The sequence below is a fragment of the Oncorhynchus mykiss genome, chromosome 4, assembly GCF_057628025.1.
Source record: "Oncorhynchus mykiss isolate SJ-2025 chromosome 4, ASM5762802v1, whole genome shotgun sequence".
NCBI lineage: Eukaryota > Metazoa > Chordata > Actinopteri > Salmoniformes > Salmonidae > Oncorhynchus > Oncorhynchus mykiss.
Window position 1 is genome coordinate 44,741,809 of NC_143025.1, and position 22,058 is coordinate 44,763,866.

The following is a 22,058-nucleotide window of genomic DNA, read 5'->3' on the forward strand; positions in this document are numbered from 1 at the left end:
TTCGAGAGCCTTACGTTCGGGAGCCGACAGAGAGTATAGTCTACCCCGGGGGGGAGTGGTTCCCGGAAGGAGATCAATACTACAATCATACGACCGGTGTGGAGGAAGAGAGGTGGCCCTGGACCGACTGAACACCGTGCGCAGATCGTGATATTCCTCCGGCACCCCTGTCAAATCACCAGGCTCCTCCTGTGAAGAAGAGACAGAGGAAACAGGAGGGATAGCAGACATTAAACATTTCACATGACAAGAGACGTTCCAGGAGAGGATAGAATTACTAGACCAATTAATGGAAGGATTATGACAAACTAGCCAGGGATGGCCCAAAACAACAGGTGTAAAAGGTGAACGAAAAATTTAAAAAGAAATGGTTTCGCTATGATTACCAGAAACAGTGAGGGTTAAAGGTAGCGTCTCACGCTGAATCCTGGGGAGAGGACTACCATCCAGGGCGAACAAGGCCGTGGACTCCCTTAACTGTCTGAGAGGAATGTCATGTTCCCGAGCCCAGGTCTCGTCCATAAAACAGCCCTCCGCCCCAGAGTCTATTAAGGCACTGCAGGAAGCTGACGAACCGGTCCAGCGTAGATGGACCGACAAGGTAGTGCAGGATCTTGAAGGAGAGACAGGAGTAGTAGCGCTCACCAGTAGCCCTCCGCTTACTGATGAGCTCTGGCTTTTACTGGACATGAAGTGACAAAATGACCAGCAGAACCGCAATAGAGACAGAGGCGGTTGGTGATTCTCCGTTCCCTCTCCTTAGTCGAGATGCGGATACCTCCCAGCTGCATAGGCTCAGCACCCGAGCCGGCAGAGGAAGATGGTAGTGATGCGGAGAGGGGGGCAACGGAGAACGCAAGCTCCTTTCCACGAGCTCGGTGACGAAGATCAACCCGTCGCTCAATGCGAATAGCGAGTTCAATCAAGGAATCCACGCTGGAAGGAACCTCCCGGGAGAGAATCTCATCCTTTACCTCTGCGCGGAGACCCTCCAGAAAACGAGCGAGCAAAGCCGGCTCGTTCCAGCCACTGGAGGCAGCAAGAGTGCGAAACTCAATAGAGTAGTCTGTTATGGATCGATTACCCTGACATAGGGAAGACAGGGCCCTGGAAGCCTCCTCCCCAAAAACAGATCGATCAAAAACCCGTATCATCTCCTCCTTAAAGTCCTGATACTGGTTAGTACACTCAGCCCTTGCCTCCCAGATTGCCGTGCCCCACTCACGAGCCCGTCCAGTAAGGAGAGATATGACGTAGGCGACACGAGCAGTGCTCCTGGAGTAAGTGTTGGGCTGGAGAGAAAACACAATATCACACTGGGTGAGGAACGAGCGGCATTCAGTGGGCTCCCCAGAGTAACACGGCGGGTTATTGATTCTGGGCTCCGGAGATTCGAAAGCCCTGGAAGTGGCCGGTGGATCGAGGCGGAGATGGTGAACCTGTTCTGTGAGGTTGGAGACTTGGGTGGCCAGGGTCTCAACGGCATGCCGAGCAGCAGACAATTCCTGCTTGTGTCTGCCTAGCATCGCTCCCTGGATCTCGACGGCTGAGTGGAGAGGATCCGAAGTCGCTGGGTCCATTCTTGGTCGGATTCTTCTGTTACGGTGCGTGAATGAGGACCCAAAAGCGAATTAACGTAAACAGAGCTTCTTTAATAACAAAACAAAACGTAGGCTCAGATGGACCGGCAGGTTCCAACAGGACAGGACAAGGTTGCAGCAAACATGACGATAGTCTGGTTCAGGCATGAACAACACAAACAAGAATCCGACAAGGACAGGAGCAGGAACAGAGAGAGATATAGAGACCTAATCAGAGGGAAAAAGGGAACAGGTGGGAAAAGGGGTGACGAGGTAGTTAGGAGGAGACAAGGCACAGCTGGGGAAAAGAGGGGGAGAAAAGGTAACCTAACAACGACCAGCAGAGGGAGACAGGGTGAAGGGAAAGGACAGAAACAAGACACAACATGACAGTACATGACATAGACGAAGCATGCAAAGAAACATAGGAATATGTCTTCTGAGCAGAGGGCAAGTGCATCGAAAGAGTTGCTTTCTCAGTTGCAAAAGTAGCAAGGACTTTTCACAAAACTTCATTCAGCAAACGACAGAATTGCAGCAGCTAGCTATGCACTGTCCCACAAAATTGCTAAACATAGCAAGTCATTCGCTGAGGGTGAATTCATTGAAGAATGTTTAATTGACTCTGTAGCAAAACTTTGCCCCGACAAGAAAGATCTGTTTGAAAACGTTTCCCTGTCAAGACGAACAGTTACACAGGGTGTTGAGGACATCGCAAAGAATATGGAACAACAGAAAGACAAGGTGAAGGATTTCACCTATTTCTCCTTGGCACTGGATGAGAGCAGTGATGCACATGACACGGCGCAGTTGGTGATATTCTTACGAGGCATAACCCCAGACTTTGAAATTACAGAGGAGCTTGCACCAGCGTGAGAAGTATACATCACTGCTGCGTGCTTTGAACGGTGAGTTCTCTCGTCGTTTTGAGGATTTCAAAGTGTTGGAAAATGACATGCTGTTGGTTTCCTCTCCTTTCACCCTCAATGTGGATAACGCTCCCACTGACCTGCAACTTGAGCTTATCGATCTTCAGTCGGATGCAGTGATTGGAGAACTATTCAAAACAATGTCACCTCTGAGGTTCTATGTATCTCTCGATGAACAAAACTGAGTCATGATCAGAAGATGTTTATACTGTTTGGGTCAACCTATGTAAACTCAGAAAAAAAAGAAACGTCCTCTCACTTAACATGTGTAAGTATTTGTATGAACATAACAAGATTCAACAACTGAGACATAACTGAACAGGTTCCACAGACATGTGACTAACAGAAATGTAATAATATGTCCCTGAACAAAGGGGGAGGGTCAAAATCCAAAGTAACAGTCAATGCAGCTGGTGGCCACACCAGATACTAAGTACTGCAGTGCATCTCCTCCTCATGGACTGCACCAGATTTGCCAGTTCTTGCTGTGAGCTATTACTCCACTCTTCCACCAAGGCACAGGCAAGTTCCTGGACATTTCTGGGGGGAATGGCCCTAGCCCTCACGCTCCGATCCAACAGGTCCCAGACGTGCTCAATAGGATTGAGATCTGGCTCTTCGCTGGCCATGGCAGAACACTGGACATTCCTGCCTTGCAGGAAATCATGCACAGAATGAGCAGTATGGCTGGTGGCATTGTCATGCTGGAGGGTAATGTCAGGATGAGCCTGCAGGAAGGGTACCACATGAGGGAGGAGGACGTCTTCCCAGTAACGCACAGCGTTGAGATTGGCTGCAATGACAACAAGCTCAGTCCGATGATGCTGTGACACACCGCCCCAGACCATGATGGACTATTCCCGCTCCAGAGTACAGGCCTTGGTGTAATGCTCATTACTTTGACGACAAACACAAATCTGACCATCACCCTTTGTGAGACAAAACCGCTCGTCAGTGAAGGGCACTTTTTGCCAGTCCTGTCTGGTCCAGCGACGGTGGGTTTGTGCCCACAGGCAACATTGTGCCGGTGATGTCGGGTGAGAACCTGCTTTACAACAGTCCTACAACCCCTCAGTCCAGCCTCTCTCAGCCTATTGCGGACAGTCTGAGCACTGATGGAGGGATTGTGCATTCCTGGTGTAACTCAGGTAGTTGTTGTTGCCATCCTGTACCTGTCCACGGGTGTGATGTTCGGATGTACCGATGCTGTGCAGGCGTTGTTACACGTGGTCTGCCACTGCGAGGACGATCAGCTGTCCATCCTGTCTCCCTGTAGTGTTGGCTTAGGCGTCTCACAGTACAGACATTGCAATTTATTGCCCTGGCCACATCTGCAGTCCTCATGCCTCCTTGCAGCATGCCTAAGGCACATTCATGCAGATGCGCAGGGACCCTGGGCATCTTTCTTTTGGTGTTTTTCAGAGTCAGTAGAAAGGCCTCTTTAGTGTCCTAAGTTTCCATAACTGTGACCTTAATTGCCTACCGTCTGTAAGCTGTTAGTGTCTTAATGAACATGCACCTGTGGAACGGTTGTTAATTGTTTATAGTTCATTGAACAAGCATGGGAAACAGTGTTTAAACGCTTTACAATGAAGATCTGTGAAATTATTTGTTTTGAGTTTATGTGAACAGACATGTTCAGTGATGAAATATAACATGTCAAGGCACAGATCAAATCTTACTGACTCTCACCTCTCAATCCTGCGCATAGCAACGTCAGGAACTATACCTGACTTCTCTGCTCTAGTCAATGCCCATCAGAGACTTCACTCCTCACACTGATTGAGTAGTTTTAAATGTAATATTGAACTCTCTCTTTCTTGTGTTTTTGTGCCTACCTGTTAACAAGAGTTCTGTCCACGGTGCTGAATGAACAGTGTACTTTTCCCTCCATGTAGTTCATTGCATGTTTAATAATGAAAAGACCTACCAAAAGGAGAACATGGATGTGGTTTATTTCTGTGCATGTTAAAAAAAGTTAAATAAGTAGCATATATGGACATGATTTGCAGTAGATATATCTGTCAACATAGTCATACACATGATGTATAATCCTGTAATATGATTCTGGCCCGCAATGGCAAAAATATACTCTTTAGTGGCCCTCCATGGAAAATAATTGCCCAGGCATGGCCTACAGTATCCATCTGAGCAATGATCTCAAAGCAGAGCAGGCAGCATCCTGGCTGGTGTCGATTTCATCTCATCATACTGATCTTCATACTGGCTGGCTGCTCTATGCATGTGGCCCTCTTTCAGTTGTCTCTGTATGTATGTGTAGACTCATTGCAGTAACAGGTTGAGTCCCTGTCCTCTGTACTGTAGCTAGTGTCGTTGGAGTGTGTCTTCGACGCTGGGTCACCTGTAGGCTATGAGGTGGTCCCTTTTCCTGACTTCTCTACACTACCAACCACGCCCTTCTACAGGTAACACCCACCGACCAACCACACTGTTAGTTCGCCCCGGAATGATAGCATCACTGTCAATTCTGCTTCTCCATTTTGCTTTGTATTTCTATTCAGTTTGTTCTTTCATTCGTTAATGGCGACATTTCTACTGTAGCTCTTCTATTCTCAGTATTCCTGCAAAATGTTGCTGTAACATTTTGAAAGCTCTAGGTGGCACGGTTGCCATAGAGAGTTTGCCAGCTTTCAGATAGATAGAGCAATGTTATTTCTGTTTACATGGATGTTCTGGCTTTGGATTGCTCATTTGTGTGGCTTTGTCATCATGTAGCTGGCTGTGCTGTCAGCTACATCCCGCCACAAGGAGTCACTAGAGCGCGATGAGCAAGTAAAGCCGCCACCGGCCAAACCTTCCCCTAACCCAGACGACGCTGGGCCAATGGTGTGCCGCCCTATGGTACTCCCGGTCAAGGCCAGTTGTGACACAGCCTGGGATCAAAACTCGGGCCTGTATTGATGCAGTGCTTTAGACTGCTGCCCCACTTGGGAGGCCTTCAACGTCATTTTCATCCAGGAAGTAGCCTAAGCTTTGTGTCATGAAAAATGTCCTCCTTGGAAATAGACCGATGAGCTGTTTGGCTGATGGTGATGGTTTCAGCGAACCGGTCATTTTTTGTACGATTTGTATTGCATGTTCCCTTCCCCTACCCATCAGTAGCCATCTCCTGTCCAGTGAGCCTAGTATATGTAATAGTAGAGGAGTCAGAGCTGTGATAATAGGACTGATGGCTCGTTCAGGTCAATAAGTACATTAATTCTCTTCAACTGCTCCATGTAATGCAGACTGGTGGAGGACACATTTCAGCAGCGCACCACCCTGAATTCCAACTAATTGCCTCCTATTCAACAGCCCTCTCTCTCTCTCGTTATATGTTGTATTGTGCTGTGCTCTGGGTCTGAGCCTATTAGGAGATGGTCCTGATGGGCTGGGTGCTATGCAGAGTACAGAGAGAGCACTTAGTGATCCCAGCACCTCTCTCTGTGTCATTAAGCTAAGCTATTAGGAACGCCAAAAAGATGGGCCGGTGCCTAATCAAGACCATAAGGAGAACCAAGGGACTGCAGTGGACCTTACTGGTAGGTAGGGAGGATGTATCTACTGTTTTATTGGTAGGTATGGAGTGTGTCTGTGTCGTAGTGAGACTAACAGCTTGTCATTGACTGACACTCTTAGCTGATGAACTGTCCAGTGTTCACTGCCCACTTACTCTTTATGCATGCAGTGAACACGTGGTTTCCAGGCCAGACCTCTTTTTTTTTTTTTTTAACCACTGTGAATGAGCAAACCACAGTGGTGTTTGTAGCTGGGTTTGTTGACCGCTGTATGGAGGTTTGTTGAGTGTTTATGTGCTAGAACTGCTTTTAAAAGTCTGTTTTCTGCTCTAAAAGACTACTTCTATGAAGCAGGCATGTTTAGTTTTGGAAACCACATTGTTATATTCTTATAGGAATGGTCATACTTTTGCTAAATGTAAAGCAGATTTGTTTTGGCGTCATGACGATGCATTGGTTTAGCTCCCTGTCCTGCTCTCACAACATGAGAACGCTCTCTCTGCTTTTCTAACAACACACACCCACACTATACGCCAGGAGTACCACACACACACACACACACACACACACACACACACACACACACACACACACACACACACACACACACACACACACACACACACATCCCAATCCTTCCACAGTAACACAATGCTCCCATAGCTCACAGACCTCAGCCCACTACTGTGGGTGTGATGCTGCTGCTGGACAGACAGACCGAGACAGATAGACAGAGCTGTGCTGCAATGTTACGTGAGCTGAGCTGCAGTAAGTAAGTAGCCCTCTGAATGAATTCTAGAGAGCTAAATAAACCCAGTTCAGTGTGCCCATCTGTCTCTGAGGTATGCATGTTGATGGTGAAGAACCAGTAATAGCAGCAGGAAGTGAGGCTTGACTGGGTGATGGATACTGTTCCCGTGCTTCAGTGGCGATGACGTGATGCTTCAGCTAGTGATTGATTAGAAGCGAGAGAGAGAGAGAGAGATATAGATGTTATAGAGCCACTATTTTTTACATGCTCAATTTACACTGAGTGTACAAAACTTTAGGAATACCTGCTCTTTCCACGACGTAGCGCAGGGGAATCCAGGTGAAAGCTATGTTCCCTTATTAATGTCACTTGTTAAATCCACTTCAATCTGTGTCGATGAAAGGGAGGAGACAGGTTAAAGAAGGATTTTTTTTAGAAGGATCTTGAGACATGGAATGTGTATGTGTGCCATTCAGACGGTGAATGGGCAAGACAAAAGATGTGTGCCTTTGAACGGGGTATGGTAGTAGGTGCCATGTGCACAGGTTTGTGTGTTAAGAGATGCAACGCTGCTGGGTTTTTCACGCTCAATAGTTGTTTCCCGTGTGCATAAAGAATGGTCCACCACCCAGAGTATATTTATGGTATTATTGTTTTCACTCATAGAATTCCAACATTTTATTCACACTCCAAGTATTTGTATTCATTCAAATGTACTTGCTTCATTAAAATGAGAGCTTTGTCTTGAAGCGAAACCATTTCAGCACCCTGCAATATTATCAGTGAATAAGTGCATGGTACTTCCATGAACCCATAAATCCTTCCATGAACCCATAAATCATTATTAATACGGTAATCCCACCACCATAGCATGGACCCAAGGCTTTTCCCAAGTCATCTAACTGAGCATCCACCTTTGATTTATATTAATGTTTGTGAGGTGAGAGACAAATGATTGGTGTGAACAAGAGCTCTGATGCTCGTTCTTTATTAGAGAGAGGAAGGGAGAGAGAGAGAGAGGCGATGGACCGTCTATCTCAAAGACAATGGTTCGATACCAATACCCCCCCCCCCCCAAATGGAGAAACTTGTGGTAGGGAGAGATATTTAACCTTAGAGAATGCGACATCAGTCGCGCGCAACAGAATCCGCCAAAGGATAGCCTACCACGTAATTCATTGACAAAGCTTTCCTTATATTTCTCATGCAACAAATATATACTTAGCATATGAGCAACAAATAAGAACCGCAAAACAATGTGGCTGTAATGTACCCATCCTCTGGCTGTGGTTCAATGTGAAGTAGTACTGAAGCTGGACTTTCATTCCATAATAGCAGTTTGACATGTAACAATCGCATATTCTTCAGTCATTTTCTGCAATTTCTTGGGGATTAATGATTAACCAGCGAAAACTAATTAAAACCACTGAACTAATATTTATACCAAACATTTGAGAGTCCATACACAGATCAGCTACATAGCTACACATCCATTCGCATACAATCTTACAAGAACCTAAAATGGTTCTTCAGCCCATAGGAGAACCCTTTGAAGAACCCTTTTTGGTTCCATGTGGAACCCTTTCCATAGAGGGATCTACTTGGAACCCAAAAGGGCTCTAAATTGAACCAAAAAGCCAAATAACCCTTTTGGAACCCTTCTAAGAGTGTACAGGAATTGTATCCTCCACGACACAATAACCAAGAAAAGAGTTAGCTACATTACTTCAGTTGCATGGCAAATATCTTTCATCTCTAGCATTTTTTTTACCTTTATTTATTTGGCGTTTGTTTTGGCGTTCTAGGCAAGTCAGTTAAGAACTAATTCTTATTTTCAATGATGGCCTAGGAACAGCCAGTTCAGGAGCAGAACGACAGATTTGTATCTTGTCAGCTCGGGGATTTGAACTTGCAACCTTCCGGTTACTAGTCCAACACTATAACCACTAGGCTACCCTGCCACCCCAATAAAGAAACATGACAGACTTTGAAACAGCAAGGCAAACTTACAGTAAATGCTTTAGCTAGATTATTTACATCCACAGGGTTTCAAAAGATAACAGCCTTGTTCGCTGGTTTGCTCAGGAGTCCATAAAAACAACACAATTACAATTCATACAAATGTCAAAAATGGCCATAAACCCAGCTAAATATAGCTAGCTTGCTAAATAGCGATTTTCATAAATCTACTTTATGACAAAAAAATATGCATTTGCATTCCTCTTAACTGTAAATGTTTTGCATGATTCATTATGAAGTTATAATTACTTACATTTGCCTTCGATCCTAGTATTTTTGTCAGCCATCTTTCCTGAAACAACTCTCCAGCCTTGGGTCGCAGTGCTTCATGGGAGTGTTGGGAATCAACACCGTGACGAGCTTTCAATTTTCATAATATGTACATACACTTTTCAATTGACATGACCAACGGACTGTCATGTGCCGAGAGAGAGTTTGAGGGCTTGGCAAAGGACATTCTTGCACTGCAGCTTAAAATTGACCATACATATCCTAGTAATGTTAACCACTAGCTAAGCATGCTTACAACAAACTATTCAACTATGCATTCCACTTTTCATCTTAACCATACATTTCTACACTCTTGAATAATACAATTATTAAAGGGTTCATTTTCTCATCCGTACAATCATAATTGTTTTGCTTCAAGACAAAAGCACAGTTACTGCTAGCTAGCTAGCTAAAGCTAAAAACATGTCTTTATCAAGTAACGTTAGCCTATCAAAAATGACTTGCTACCCCTCTCATACAAATATACAAGTACAGTAGACTTACCTTACAACAAATCCGGTTTAATTTTTTCATTAATATCATGCAAATCATTACATGTGATAAAAGCAAATTGTGACTGAAAATGTGGGTAATTCACTGTGAGTTGACATCAACTGTTTTACATGGCTCAGTGCAGCCAGCCAAAACACCATTGATCTTTTTTCCCCTTAAAGCTAAGGTGACAATTTTTAATGTGACAGGCTGTTACTGCAATTCCAGTTAACTCAATAAAACAAGTCTCAAAATACAGTACAAGGAAAATATCTATACTATGTCTTCAAAAACATTGCTCTGCTCTTACAATTTTTACTGTAGGAGTGTTTGGCTCAACAAGACAATTCTGTTTACACTGCCCTGCTCGGAGAGGGGTGCCTCTCGGAGGCTCCTCAGAGGAGAAACATCCTACTCAGTGATTTAAAAAAGATTTGTTTATTTTATTTATTTAACTAGGCAAGTTAGTTATAAAGACGGCCTAACCCGGACGATGCTGGGCCAATTGTGCGCCGCCCTATAGGACTCCCAATTACGGCCGGTTGTGATATAGCCTGGAATAGTGACACCTCTAGAATTTTGACACTATTAGTGACACCTCTAGATTTGAGATGCAGTGCCTTAGACCGCTGCACCCCTATAGTGAAACATTACAAAAGTTATCCTTTTTATATTAAACTATACAACATATATTCACGTCACCAAATAATTGATTAAAACACACTGTTTTGCAATGAAGATCTACAGTAGCCTCAACAGCACTCCCTGGATATCATCATGATGTAGCCTGAGGACAGCTATTTTCCTTCCTTCAATACAAAAGCTAGGTTCTCAATCCTTCCATAGGCCTTTACAGTAATTATAACTTCCGGAGGATGTCCTCCAACCTATCATCAGCATGAATTGACATGTTGTCCACCCAAAGGATCAGAGAATGAATCTAGTACTGAAAGCATAAGGTAAAGCCATCTAGCACAGCAGGACATAAAATGTGGTGAGAGAGAGAAATACAATAGTTGAACATGTTGAACAAATTAAATTTGGCCCACTCAAATACCTGAACGAACAGGAAGGAATGCTATTTATGTTAGCTAGCTGGCTAAGGCTATCCAACACTGGAACTCTTCCAAGTCAAGGTATGCTTTAGGTTTTATTAATTTATTGCCAATGGGGCCCGCCAGAGTGACAACGATGTACGCTGGGTGTAGCGGAGTAGCGGTTATGTTAAGGTTAGGCTTGGAAAGGTTTTTTCACCTGGTCAGACAGCTGTCGTGTACTGAAGTCCACAAGCGAAGGGAAAAGATGACGGGAGGAGACTGCGTAGATGCGAGAAGGAATTATACAACTAACAAAGTGATGATGCTGTTTTTATGTGGCTGCTATGAAAGTGAACTGTGTGTGCGGGTGATCAGAGGTGTATTTATTCCGCTGATTCTGTTTCTTATACGTTTCTTAAATGAAAGCAAACCGGGCTAAACCTATCTGAATCTGTTTAATAGAAACTCTTGTTTGCAAATCTTTGGACTAATAATTACACGCTAGATGAGCTAGATGTAAGTAAGAGTGTTCAAGGCAGTGTTGAATGTGTCTGCCACCTTGATTACTCCAATTTGTCTCTCGACCTGAGCACCTACTTCATAAACTAGAATTCATAGGCTAGGTTGTAGCAACCTCATGATGATTAAAGGGAAAATGTTAGTATCATGTAGTATCCTAAACCTATCAATGTTACATTGAGCTGGGTGAATGGAATATAAGAGACAGTCACCCAATATGCTGTAAAAGAAACGAGGCCATGCTCATAAAAAAATAATTGTCCTCCCTAATCTTAAACAACCCGACTGCCACTGCTCTCGAGGAAGGCTCACCTCCGGAGGTCGCGGTCGAGACGTAAGCAATGTGGACATTTACATTACAGTGATGTCACTCGTGAATATCTTGTGAATCTCTTTAACACTCGTCAATGTGAAAAGAGCCTAAGGCTGTAGACTGTTGAGCAGACCATTCACCAGGCAGGCTGTATTGCAGTGTTGGGCTGGGTTACATGGAACAGGAGATTGGAAGGTTCAACCTTACTGGTGTACTGTACCGGAGTACACGTTTCTCTGTTGGGATCACCTTGGAAATCTGACCAATTCGTATGCTAAAGCAATGGGTTACAGTCAAAACATGTTCATTTAATTATGTTGCACCTCCTTGGTTGCGCAGATACAATGTAGTTACACAGTTTACGTGGGGTACTTACACCGTGAACATAATTTGGCCAGCTTCCTTATTATTGTGCTGTATCTGCAACATGGATCAACTCAAAAAACGTTCTGGAAAATGTGCATGATGTAAGATCTTAATTTAAACCAGTTTGCTATGGTGGGAAAAAAAATCCTGCAGTAACAGGAAATATGAATTATTAGTGGATTATAATTAATGGATATTTTTGTAACGGTTGATACATGTCAAGTATGACATGTCCAAAGTGGAAATTCCAAAAATCAGAAGCCTTTTTAACATGTACTAACACACAGGCGTGATCTTTCTACAGTAGCCCCTGCACCGTACGCTCAAACCGGTGTGAATAGAACGCTTATTTAGAATGTCCAGTTTCGATTGACGCAACAGTCAGCGTTTGAGCTGGCAACACAGAAACATTTTGCACAAACACAGTCCTTACAACATTGTGTCCTGAATGTGACCAGTTTATTTTTGGATGTTCAGACATTCACAGAAGTGGTGACAGCATAACACAATTCAAAATAATTCTGCCGATGGGTAGTTTGTGCAATGTATAAGTAAATAAATAAAATAAAATAAAAATGTTATTGGTCACATACATATGGTTAGCCAATGTTAATAAACAAACTAGGCACATGTGGGCAGTCAAGATACAACATTTTGAACCGAAATACAATGGTTCATTGGATCAGTCTAAACTATGCACATGCACTGATGCCATCTAGTGACCAAAATCTAAATTGCACCTGGGCTGGAATAATACATTACATCCTTTCTCTTGCATTTCAAACATGGTACAAAAAAAATACAAAAGAACGCTTTTTCTTTTTATATTATCTTTTACCAGTTCTAGTGTGTTATATTCTACTAGATTCCTTTCACATTTCCATAAAGTTTAAAGTGTTTCCTTTCAAATGGTACCAAGAATATGCATATCCTTGCTTCAGTGCCTGAGCTACTGGGAGTTCGATTTGGATATGTCATTTTAGGCAAGAATTGAAAAAAAGGGCTAATCCTTAAGATGTTTTAATGTGAGTTTAGCTAAATGCCTGTGCTTCTAGTTCCTGACAGTGCAGTAATATCTAACAATTCCCCAACAACTACCTAATACACACAAATCTATAGGGATGGAATAAGAATATGTACATAAATATATGGATGAGCGGCATAGGCAAGTTGCAATAAATGGTATATTGATATGAGATGAGAAAATGTAAGAGATGTTAACATTATTAAAGTGGCATTATGTAAAGTGACTAGTGATCCACTTATTAAAAAGTGGCCAGTAATTTGAGTTTCTGTAGACAGAAGCTTCTCTGAAAGAAGATGATTTGTGTTTAGCAGTCTGATGGCCTTGAGATAGCTGTTTTTCAGTCTCTCTGTCCCAGCTTTGATGCACCTCGCCTTCTGGATGGTGGAGGGGTGAAAGGGAAGTGGCTCAGGGGTTTGTTGCCCTTGATGATCTTACTCAAAAGATGAGTGAATCATCCCTCACCTCATTTTGCTATAACATCTTTGGTCTGACAGACGTTTTCAGTCAGAATGCATTGTAAAATGTCAACAAACATGGTGCCACACATAGCTGGCAAATAGTTCAGCATTAGCTCATCATAATCAGTACATACAACCTTCAAAAAAGTATTTTACACAGATAATGTGTGTCCATTCCAATCAGTGCAATAATAATTTGTCACAAGCACTTGAAAACGTGAATAAAACAATTGTAAAAAATATGCTGCATACATACGGTATGCTACAGGAGAAACGACCACACGATATACAGAAATAAGGCACTTACTTTTGATTGGAACACACACATGTCCAAAGTTGCCAGGGGTAAAATGTTTGTGCTAGACTGCGCAAATATCTGCATACTTGATCTGGGAAAACACTGGGGAGGTGCTTAGGCTCTCATCGAAGAGAGAAGTTTGTATGGTTTAGTAAAGCCTCTAACATAAATTGTTTGCAACAGTGAAATGGGCTACTTCTATGTGAATTAATGAGGAGGTGCAACACACCTCAATTCAAACTGTTGTTAGAAAATAAAACGTGTTAGACAATCATTTCAAAACGACAAGTTGAAATATAGCCTATAGATAATTAGCAGGGAGCGTTTTGGATTGAGGGCAGCATGGGTTAACTGTCCTGTTGAGTAACAATCACATTTTGGAACAATCACATTCTGCAACAGGGAGATACAATTTTACTTTGCATAGACACTGAGTATACCAAACAATAGGAACACCTTCCTAATATTGAGTTGTAAATACCCGCATTTTGCCACAAGAACAACCTCAATTTGTCGTGGCATGGAATCTACAAGGTGCCGAAAGCAGTCGTCAGGGATGTTGGCCCATGTTGACTCCAATGCTTCACAGTTGTCAAGTTGGCTGGATGTCCTTTGGGTGATGGACCATTCTTGATACACACGGGAAACTGCTGAGCTTGAAAAACCCAGCAGCATTGCAGTACTTGACAGAAACCGATGCGCCTGGCACCTACTACCATACCCCGTTCAAAGGCACTTACATTTTTTTGTCTTGCCCATTCACACTCTGAATGGCACACATACACAATCCATGTCTCAAGGCTTGACAATCATTCTTTAACCCGTCTCCTCCCCTTCATCTACACCTGATTGAAGTGGATTTAACAAATGACATCAATAAGGGATCATAGCTTTCACCTGGCCAGTCTATGTCTTAATGTTTTGTAAACTCAGTGCATATCTCTGTCAGTGCTCACAGTGGAGAGCTGAGCTAAGATAAATACTTTTTACTCAGTCGGAAACACTCAGCGGTCTACAGCATCACTCTCATCAAATAAACATGCCCGGTGTACTTATTTAATTGGCAACGCATTATCTAACAGCTCCAATGTTTATAAGGTCAAGTAAGGAGGATGCAGATACAGACTGTGTGTCAGAGTTTTGACAGCTGCGCTGTCTGCCTGAGTACAGTATGTAACTGATAATTTAGGTACAGGAAAGTGTAACGGCTTGTATGCCTGTGTGTCATTCACGTGTATTGTGTACTGGGCACGGATGGTCATGCATACTGTGTGTAAAAGGTCTCAAGAAAAGCCTCCTGTAACATAGCGGGAAGGACTGGGAGGTAGACTCCAATGACACCACCTGTAGCTGTGGTTATCAATGTGCTAGTAACATTCTTCGAGGACACATGAATCTAGCAACATTTTACCTCATATCCATGTACTGTAGCAGTGTATGGACACAATCAGTGGCAATTTTAGCATGTCAATATAGACCCCCCCCCCCCCGTGGGACACTTACAATGTTGTTTTCTGTTAGAAACCATAATTTGCAAATCAATTCATTAAAAATCCTACAATGTGATTTTCTGGATTTTATTTCTCATTTTGTCTGTCATAGTTGAAGTGTACCTATGATGAAAATTACAGGCCTCCCTCATCTTTTTAAGTGGGAGAACTTGCACAATTGCACAATTTTGCCCCACTGTACATGGTGTAGGGCTCAATCAAGCTAATCGTCTTGACTACTTTCTTATGTCATTCTTGTTGGCACCAAAAGTTTAAAAGATTTTGATAGGGGATAGAATGTAGTCGTACCATCGGATTAACTGTCCATAAAAGCCCAGAGATCATCTTCAAATGTATGTGTGTGTGGCAAGGTTATTATAGTAAATGAAAACTGAAACTAAGATAAAAACAAAAGTTAACAACTATTTAGTAAATTGAAATAAGAAAATATTAATCGTTTTAGTTTTTTTCTTCTAATCTCTTTTCAAAAATCGAATGGTGTTTTCAAGTAAAACATTTCTAATGGGTTTTTCGAACTTCTGAATCTGGTGGGTAAATGCTGCCAGTAGATGCCGATGTTTCAAATAGTCCTAGCTTGTTCATCACTATCACTAGCTAACAGGGAAGAAATCTGAGGGCGAGCACAGAGCGGGACTGGGACAAGCTAGAACAGCTTGTGAAGTTCCTAGTGCCATTCGCAATCCATACCGACCAACTTGCTGAGCAGCTTGTGAAGTTGCTGGAGCCGTTCGCAATCCACACCGGACTTCAAACTGACAGCCAGTTCATGTCTGACGTGGTACCGTGACTTCTCAACTTTGAGGCACACTTACAGTCAACTACTGTTGCAAAACAGTTGGCACAGGTCCTCCCGAAGTCACTGCGTGAGCACTTTGCATGTATACTGAATCCTCTGGCAGCCACCTTCAATTCAACCCCTGCATCAGCTTGCCTGATGGATCCAAGTGTGTCTCTGGCACTTCGCTGAACAGAGATGGAGCCACTGATGAGGGAAGAGGTAGAGGGGGGCATGGTTACAGCGTCACCTCTCCTGTTCTGGCAGGCAAAGATAGCTGTTTATTCAAAGCTGTGCCCTGTGGCACTGGATCTGGTTTCTGCCCTTGTATCCCAAGTGTTTGTGGAGAGAATATTCTCTGTCGGTGGGCAACTCTCATCATGCTTGAGAAACCGAATGACCACCCCTCTGGAAGCAGAGTTTTCTTGAAGATCAAACAAGATTTTCTGGTTTGGTTATTAAACAGATTTCTTGTGTTTTTATTAACCCTATTTGAAGGGGTTAGTCAGTGATACAAAATATTACATAACATGTCAAATGTGCCATGACTTCATTTGTTGTTTCCTCTTTTTCTGTCAGATAAAAGTAAATGTACTTGATTCTTCCTCCATCTACTACTAAAGTTAAAAAGCATTGGATTGGTGTAAACATGGGCAAGAGAGTTTCCTTCCACCATATTTGTTGCACCCGTTTAGGGACTTGTACTTTAAATCAAAGTCATATTTGGACTGATTTGTAATTTAAACCTAACCAAACTATGTCCTGGCCACCTTTAGTGGCCAAAAGCCTGTGTTAGCATAGGCAGTGCCATTGAGGACTTTTGCCATTTTGATTTAGCCAATGGGCAGGACTTCCAACTTCATGGCTGATCCTGGCCCGTCACCATATGTATTACTGGCCCCCAGTGGCAAGAATTGACATCCCCAAAAAATAACTATAGGCCTACAACCCAGGCTACTTTCTGTCCCTAACACTAACACTAAAACTAAAACTAAATAATATAAAAACAAAATATACATGTTTTTATCAAACTGAAACTAACTTAAACTAAACTGTTTTAAAAAAAAAAATCTAAAAACGAATAGAAATAAAAAAAAATATTGAATCATATTATCATCCTACCCACAATCCATAGGAATATAAAAAAATATGTAGGACATGACCTGCAGGACATTTTGCCATATTCAACATAAAAAACTCCACACACAGGCCAATTATGTGTCTAAAGGCAAGTCTGTTTGTGACACCCCTTTCACAGACTTTCTTTTACAACCAGACAACCTACACATAACTGTATAAATGGAAATTGATCACCCCACAACCCCAATACCCCACCAGTCATACAGGAAGGATACTGACATTATCTCTGCTACTTGCCCAGAATGGCTGTGCAAACTGGTCAGGCCCCAGAACTACAACCACCAGTCTCCTCACCCTGTTAAGATACACTAATTTCCCGGTCACCTCAAATACTTATAATCAACATTGCACACTTAGTTTTAGTGTGGAGAAGAGGGCTGTACATACAGTATACACTCCTAGAGAAGCAGACTGTTGTATTACGGTTGCTTTCCTATAACTTGGTTACGCTACTGTCTGATTGTGTTGTAAGTGGCATGTTATTATATTTTGTGGAATTGCCCGTTGTTGATAAGTGTGTGAATGAGATTAAAACATGAACACACATTGAAAAGCTAGTTGGCTTAGGCAACTCAAACACAACAGAGGCATGGCAGTGCAACTCCCTAGATATACCAAGAACCTTATAAAACCCTTTTAAATACAGAATAACAGACAACCTTCCTCTAGGAGAGCTACTTGGTGTACAGGCTTTTGCTCCATAGTATTTTACTTTTTGGGATGTTAAGTGCCTTGCTCAATGCCACAATGGCAGGAGATATAATACATGGGATCAGCAGCAGCTTTCCATTGTCAATACCAGTGATAATAATGCATTTTATTTTGAAGTGTTTCCTTGCATCATACAACACCATTTTCAGTAACTTTTTTGACTTATGGTGTTACAGACCATTGTTCATTTTTGGACAAGTGACTTGAGCTATGTCCTAAGAACAAGTGGCTAAAAAAGTTAATGTCAAGCCCTGAGATGCATTTATTTCTCCTAGTTACAGTACAGCTACAGCGAGGCTGATCTGATAATCCAGACCTGACTGTAGGTGTCTTTACATGTGAATACAGACAGCACAGTGATATGTGGAAGAGGAGTCCTATTTAAACTCTCTCCCCCTCTTTGCTGTGCTCTGGATAATATATTTAGAGCAGGAGGAGCAGGAAAGGAGGCAGGGAGGAGGCAGGAGCTTTGTTGGTGAGGTTGCGGCTCTATTTGATGTGAAAGCTGATTTGCCATGGAGCTGGTCCCCAGGGAGAAGGAGAACAAGCTGTGACAATAGCTCTTACCACATTTGACACCTGTGGCGCAGGCTCCGGCTCTGAATGGAGAAGCAGAAGGATGCTTCTACTAATTCAGTGTGAGAAGAGTAAGAGGAGAAGAAGATAGGGAATCAACAGGCTTTCGCACAGACGTGGATCGTGAGTGTGTCTCTCCTTTTTCTATCTCATATTGGCACAGACTGTTGTTTTTCCATTCTGGATCGACGGCAGCAGTGTGTGTGTGTGGGAGACCAGGGAGCCGCAGTGTCTGAAAACACCTAGACTCACCATCACGCAGGACCAAAAGTCAACGTTTACCACACTGGACTGGCTAACGGCTTATACTTCCTTCCTGAATGAAACACACTCACCTGGAAAGTGTCCGCGGCATCTCACTGACTCTCTTCTTCTTCTTCTCTTCTCCATCTGTGTCTCCCTTCTGGACCTGCTAGCATGTTTAGAAAGAGGTGTTGGGTTTCAGTGTTATGCAATTCGTCTGCTGGCAGGGGCGTCAACAGCTTCCGTAATCATGTCTGGTGAAGCGAGGCTTGGGTTCTACGCCTGGACAATGGACCTGGAGTGGGCCCAATCAATGACTGCTCTCTGTGAAAGCTTTCCTGTGGCCACAAAGGTTTCTGATGAGTTGTAATACAGTTAAACTCTTCTGGGACTAAGTTAGGGGAAGGAGGGTGGTGAGTAGAGGAGGAAGAGGAGAGGAGTAGAAAACCCAGCCTTCAGATCAGAGCTCGGGATGGATCTCTCTGTCTCTCTCTCTTCCCTCCCTCTATCTATATTTAATGTAAGTGTGTAGGTTTAGAGGGGGGAGTTTCAGAGATGTTCTTCTGCTCCTAAGGAGGTGCTGTGATTGAGTCCTGGTCATTTGATTGCACTTTACTGGAGGTCCACTTACAACCAGGAAGCAAGGGAGAGGGAAGGAAAGAGAGCGAGAGGAAGAAATACAGAGAGAGCTCCCTGCTCTGTCTCCAAGACTTGTGAGGTAATCAAGCCTATTTCCTGACTTTTCGACAGGCCCACTCTCTTGTGCTATCATTCTTGAAAGGGAAGAAGACTCTATTTCTGGGGAGTTTTTGGGGGGTGCGATCTGTCTTTTTCGGTCCAAACTGCCTTCCCAGCTATTGACAATGTGGCGTCTGGTGTGTCCCCCTGTTTAGGGAAAGAAAGATGCCAACGGGGCTGTTTGTCTGTCTGTAGGTTGCAAACTAATGGATTACCCTTTGGACTTTTACTCTCTCTTATTGCTCAATAGGATGCAGTGAGTAATCTTATCCTTGCCTTCACAGCCCCCCACCTCCTCCTCCTCTTGTTCTTTCTCTCCTCTCCTCTGTGGCTGCCGGTTCAATCGCTCCATAGGCCAGCTGTTCTCTTGTTCCTGGCCCTGAGGTAAGAGAAGAAAAGAGGGGATTGTTATTCCTCTTCTTCCTTCCCTCATCTGCTCGCTCACTCCAAAGATGAATTTCATCTTTGGTAGCAACACTCAGTTCCCGCGGGGTGGGCGAAGCAGTGGGGGCGGGGGCCAGGAAGGTCCCAAGAAACAGAAGCAGGGGCCCAAGAGATGCTCCTCAGAAGAACTGCACTCAGAACACAATACGGGCTCACCTTCCTCCTCCTCCTTTTCCTCATCTCGCTGGCAGCAGCTCATCACCTTCATCTCAAAGAGAAACGCCTTCAGTGAATGCATCACGGCTGGAGGCACACAGGTAATACCAGCTCACATACCTGTACATGTACACCTGTAGTACCAACAGTGATACTGTAAATGTGATCGCAATGTGGAATCCCTGCTTTTGTTGACTGGTAATACTCAGTGTTGTGGACAAGGCAAGGGACGATTCTGGTGTGTTCAATTGTTTGGGCTTGATATTTGCTGTGTAGACTGTGGTCTTTGCTACTTGTGTGGCAAACAATGTGTCTATTTCTAGTAGATGTAGTAGAGCTGTCAGTGCTGGGAGCAGTGGCGAGAGCCCCACCCTTGATTGTCCACAAGGGTTCCAACAAGTCTTCTACTGTTGTTCTCCTCTGCCATTGTTCGGTATCCGGTGACTTGTCATGCAGTCCTGAACAGAACTACAGAGTTGATTCTCCTTTCATTCGCTCTGGAAGATGCCTCTTTGAAGATAGGCTAGCCAGCCGTGTCCATGGTTCCCAGTTGTGTGATGAGAATAGCATAATACGATGGTTTGAGTAGAGTAGTATAACGGCTAATCAGCCATACCAGTGATTGTCCCTCCCGGACAATCACTGGTATGGCTGATGAGTTTGTCTCTACCTCATGTTGAGAGTCAGAGGTCAGACCACTTTAAATGTATTTTCCGGTCTTATATGCTCATTGTTAACCCATCATTTTATACAGTTTGTTGAAAAGGGCGGTTCCGTCAGGCTAACACGCTCTCTTACCTCACTCAGGGGCGTGACTTGTCAGTGTGCAACGTTAATGTAAAACAATGATATTTTATGGCTTTTAAAATCATGTCCCTCTATTAACAAAAACACTTTAATCATTTTTCATACTTCATGCACAACGCATGGGATGGACACTTCATACATGTCGTTATACTTTCCAAGTTACAGTTGTCATGTCTCCAGTATCATTAAATTAGATGGCATTCTATTTTATCAAATCGATTACCTAACGTTTAATTGATTACGCGATTGAATTAAACCATGCAACAATTAAACCATTAATAACCTGATGCACCACAGAAGCATTAGTTTATATAGAGCAGCTATGTCCCGAATCCACTCTTAAAGATCTGAAGGTCTTTTATATCAATAGCAGTCAATCATGAATTATTCTTTACCTTCTATCAGTCTCATCTCAACGTCGTAAAATTCTTGGTTATCTGCACGAAACCTAGCATAAATTATGAATCAGCAATATAAAAATTGGCTTAATTATTTATTTACTAACTAATCAAATCACAGAAATACATAACAAACAGTATATATTATTACTAACAATGGTACAGTGCCCTGCAAAAGTATTCATCCCCCTTGGTATTATTCCTATTTTGTTGCATTACAACCTGTAATTTAAATTGATTTTTAATTGGATTTCATGTAATGGACATTCAAAAAAAAGTCAAAATTGGTGAAGTGAAAAAAAAAAAAAAACTTGTTAAAATATATGTATTTTTTTTACTGAAAATTGGTGAGTGCATATGTATTCATCCCCTTTGCCATGAAGCCCCTAAATGATATCTGGTGCAACCAATTACCTTCAGAAGTCACAGAATTAGCTAAATAAAGTCCACCTGTGTGCAATCTAATTGTCACATGATCTGTCACATGATCTCAGTAAATATACACCTGTTCTGAAAGGCCCCAGAGTCTGCAACACCACAAAGCAAGGGGCACCACCAAGCAAGCGGCACCATGAAGACCAAGGAGCCCAAAATACAGATCAGGGTTGGGTTATAAAAAAATATCCAAAACTTTGAACATCCCACGGAGCACCATTAAATCCATTATTAAAAAATTTAAAGAATATGGCATCACAACAAACCTGCCCACCAAGAGAGGGCCGCCCACCAAAACTCATAGATCAGGCAAGGAGGGCATTAATCAGAGAGGCAACAAAGAGACCAAAGATAACCCCGAAGGAGCTGCAAAGCTCCACAGCAGAGATTGGAGAATCTGTCCATAATAGCACTTTAAGCCATACACTCCACACAGCTGGGCTTTAAAGAAGAGTGACCAGAAAAAAAAGACATTGCTTAAAGTAAAAAATAAGCAAACACATTTGGTGTTTGCCAAAAGGCATGTGGGAGACTCCCCAAACATATG

The 22,058-nt window shown here is 43.0% G+C and overlaps 1 protein-coding gene across 4 annotated transcripts in view; it reads left to right on the plus strand.

Moving 5' to 3' along the window:
- Window positions 1-22,058, plus strand: part of LOC110521846 (discs large homolog 1-like protein) — a 188,766-nt gene that overhangs the window by 31,785 nt on the left and 134,923 nt on the right. The window contains exon 1 of one of the 4 annotated variants that reach the window (XM_090232127.1): window positions 18,450-19,972. The exons of the other annotated variants lie outside the window; for them this stretch is intronic. Within the exon in view, the coding sequence (XP_090088253.1) occupies window positions 19,724-19,972 (249 nt within the window). The 5' untranslated portion in view covers window positions 18,450-19,723. Of the gene's footprint in view, window positions 1-18,449; window positions 19,973-22,058 lie in introns of those variants that run through there. 4 annotated transcript variants of the gene reach the window in all.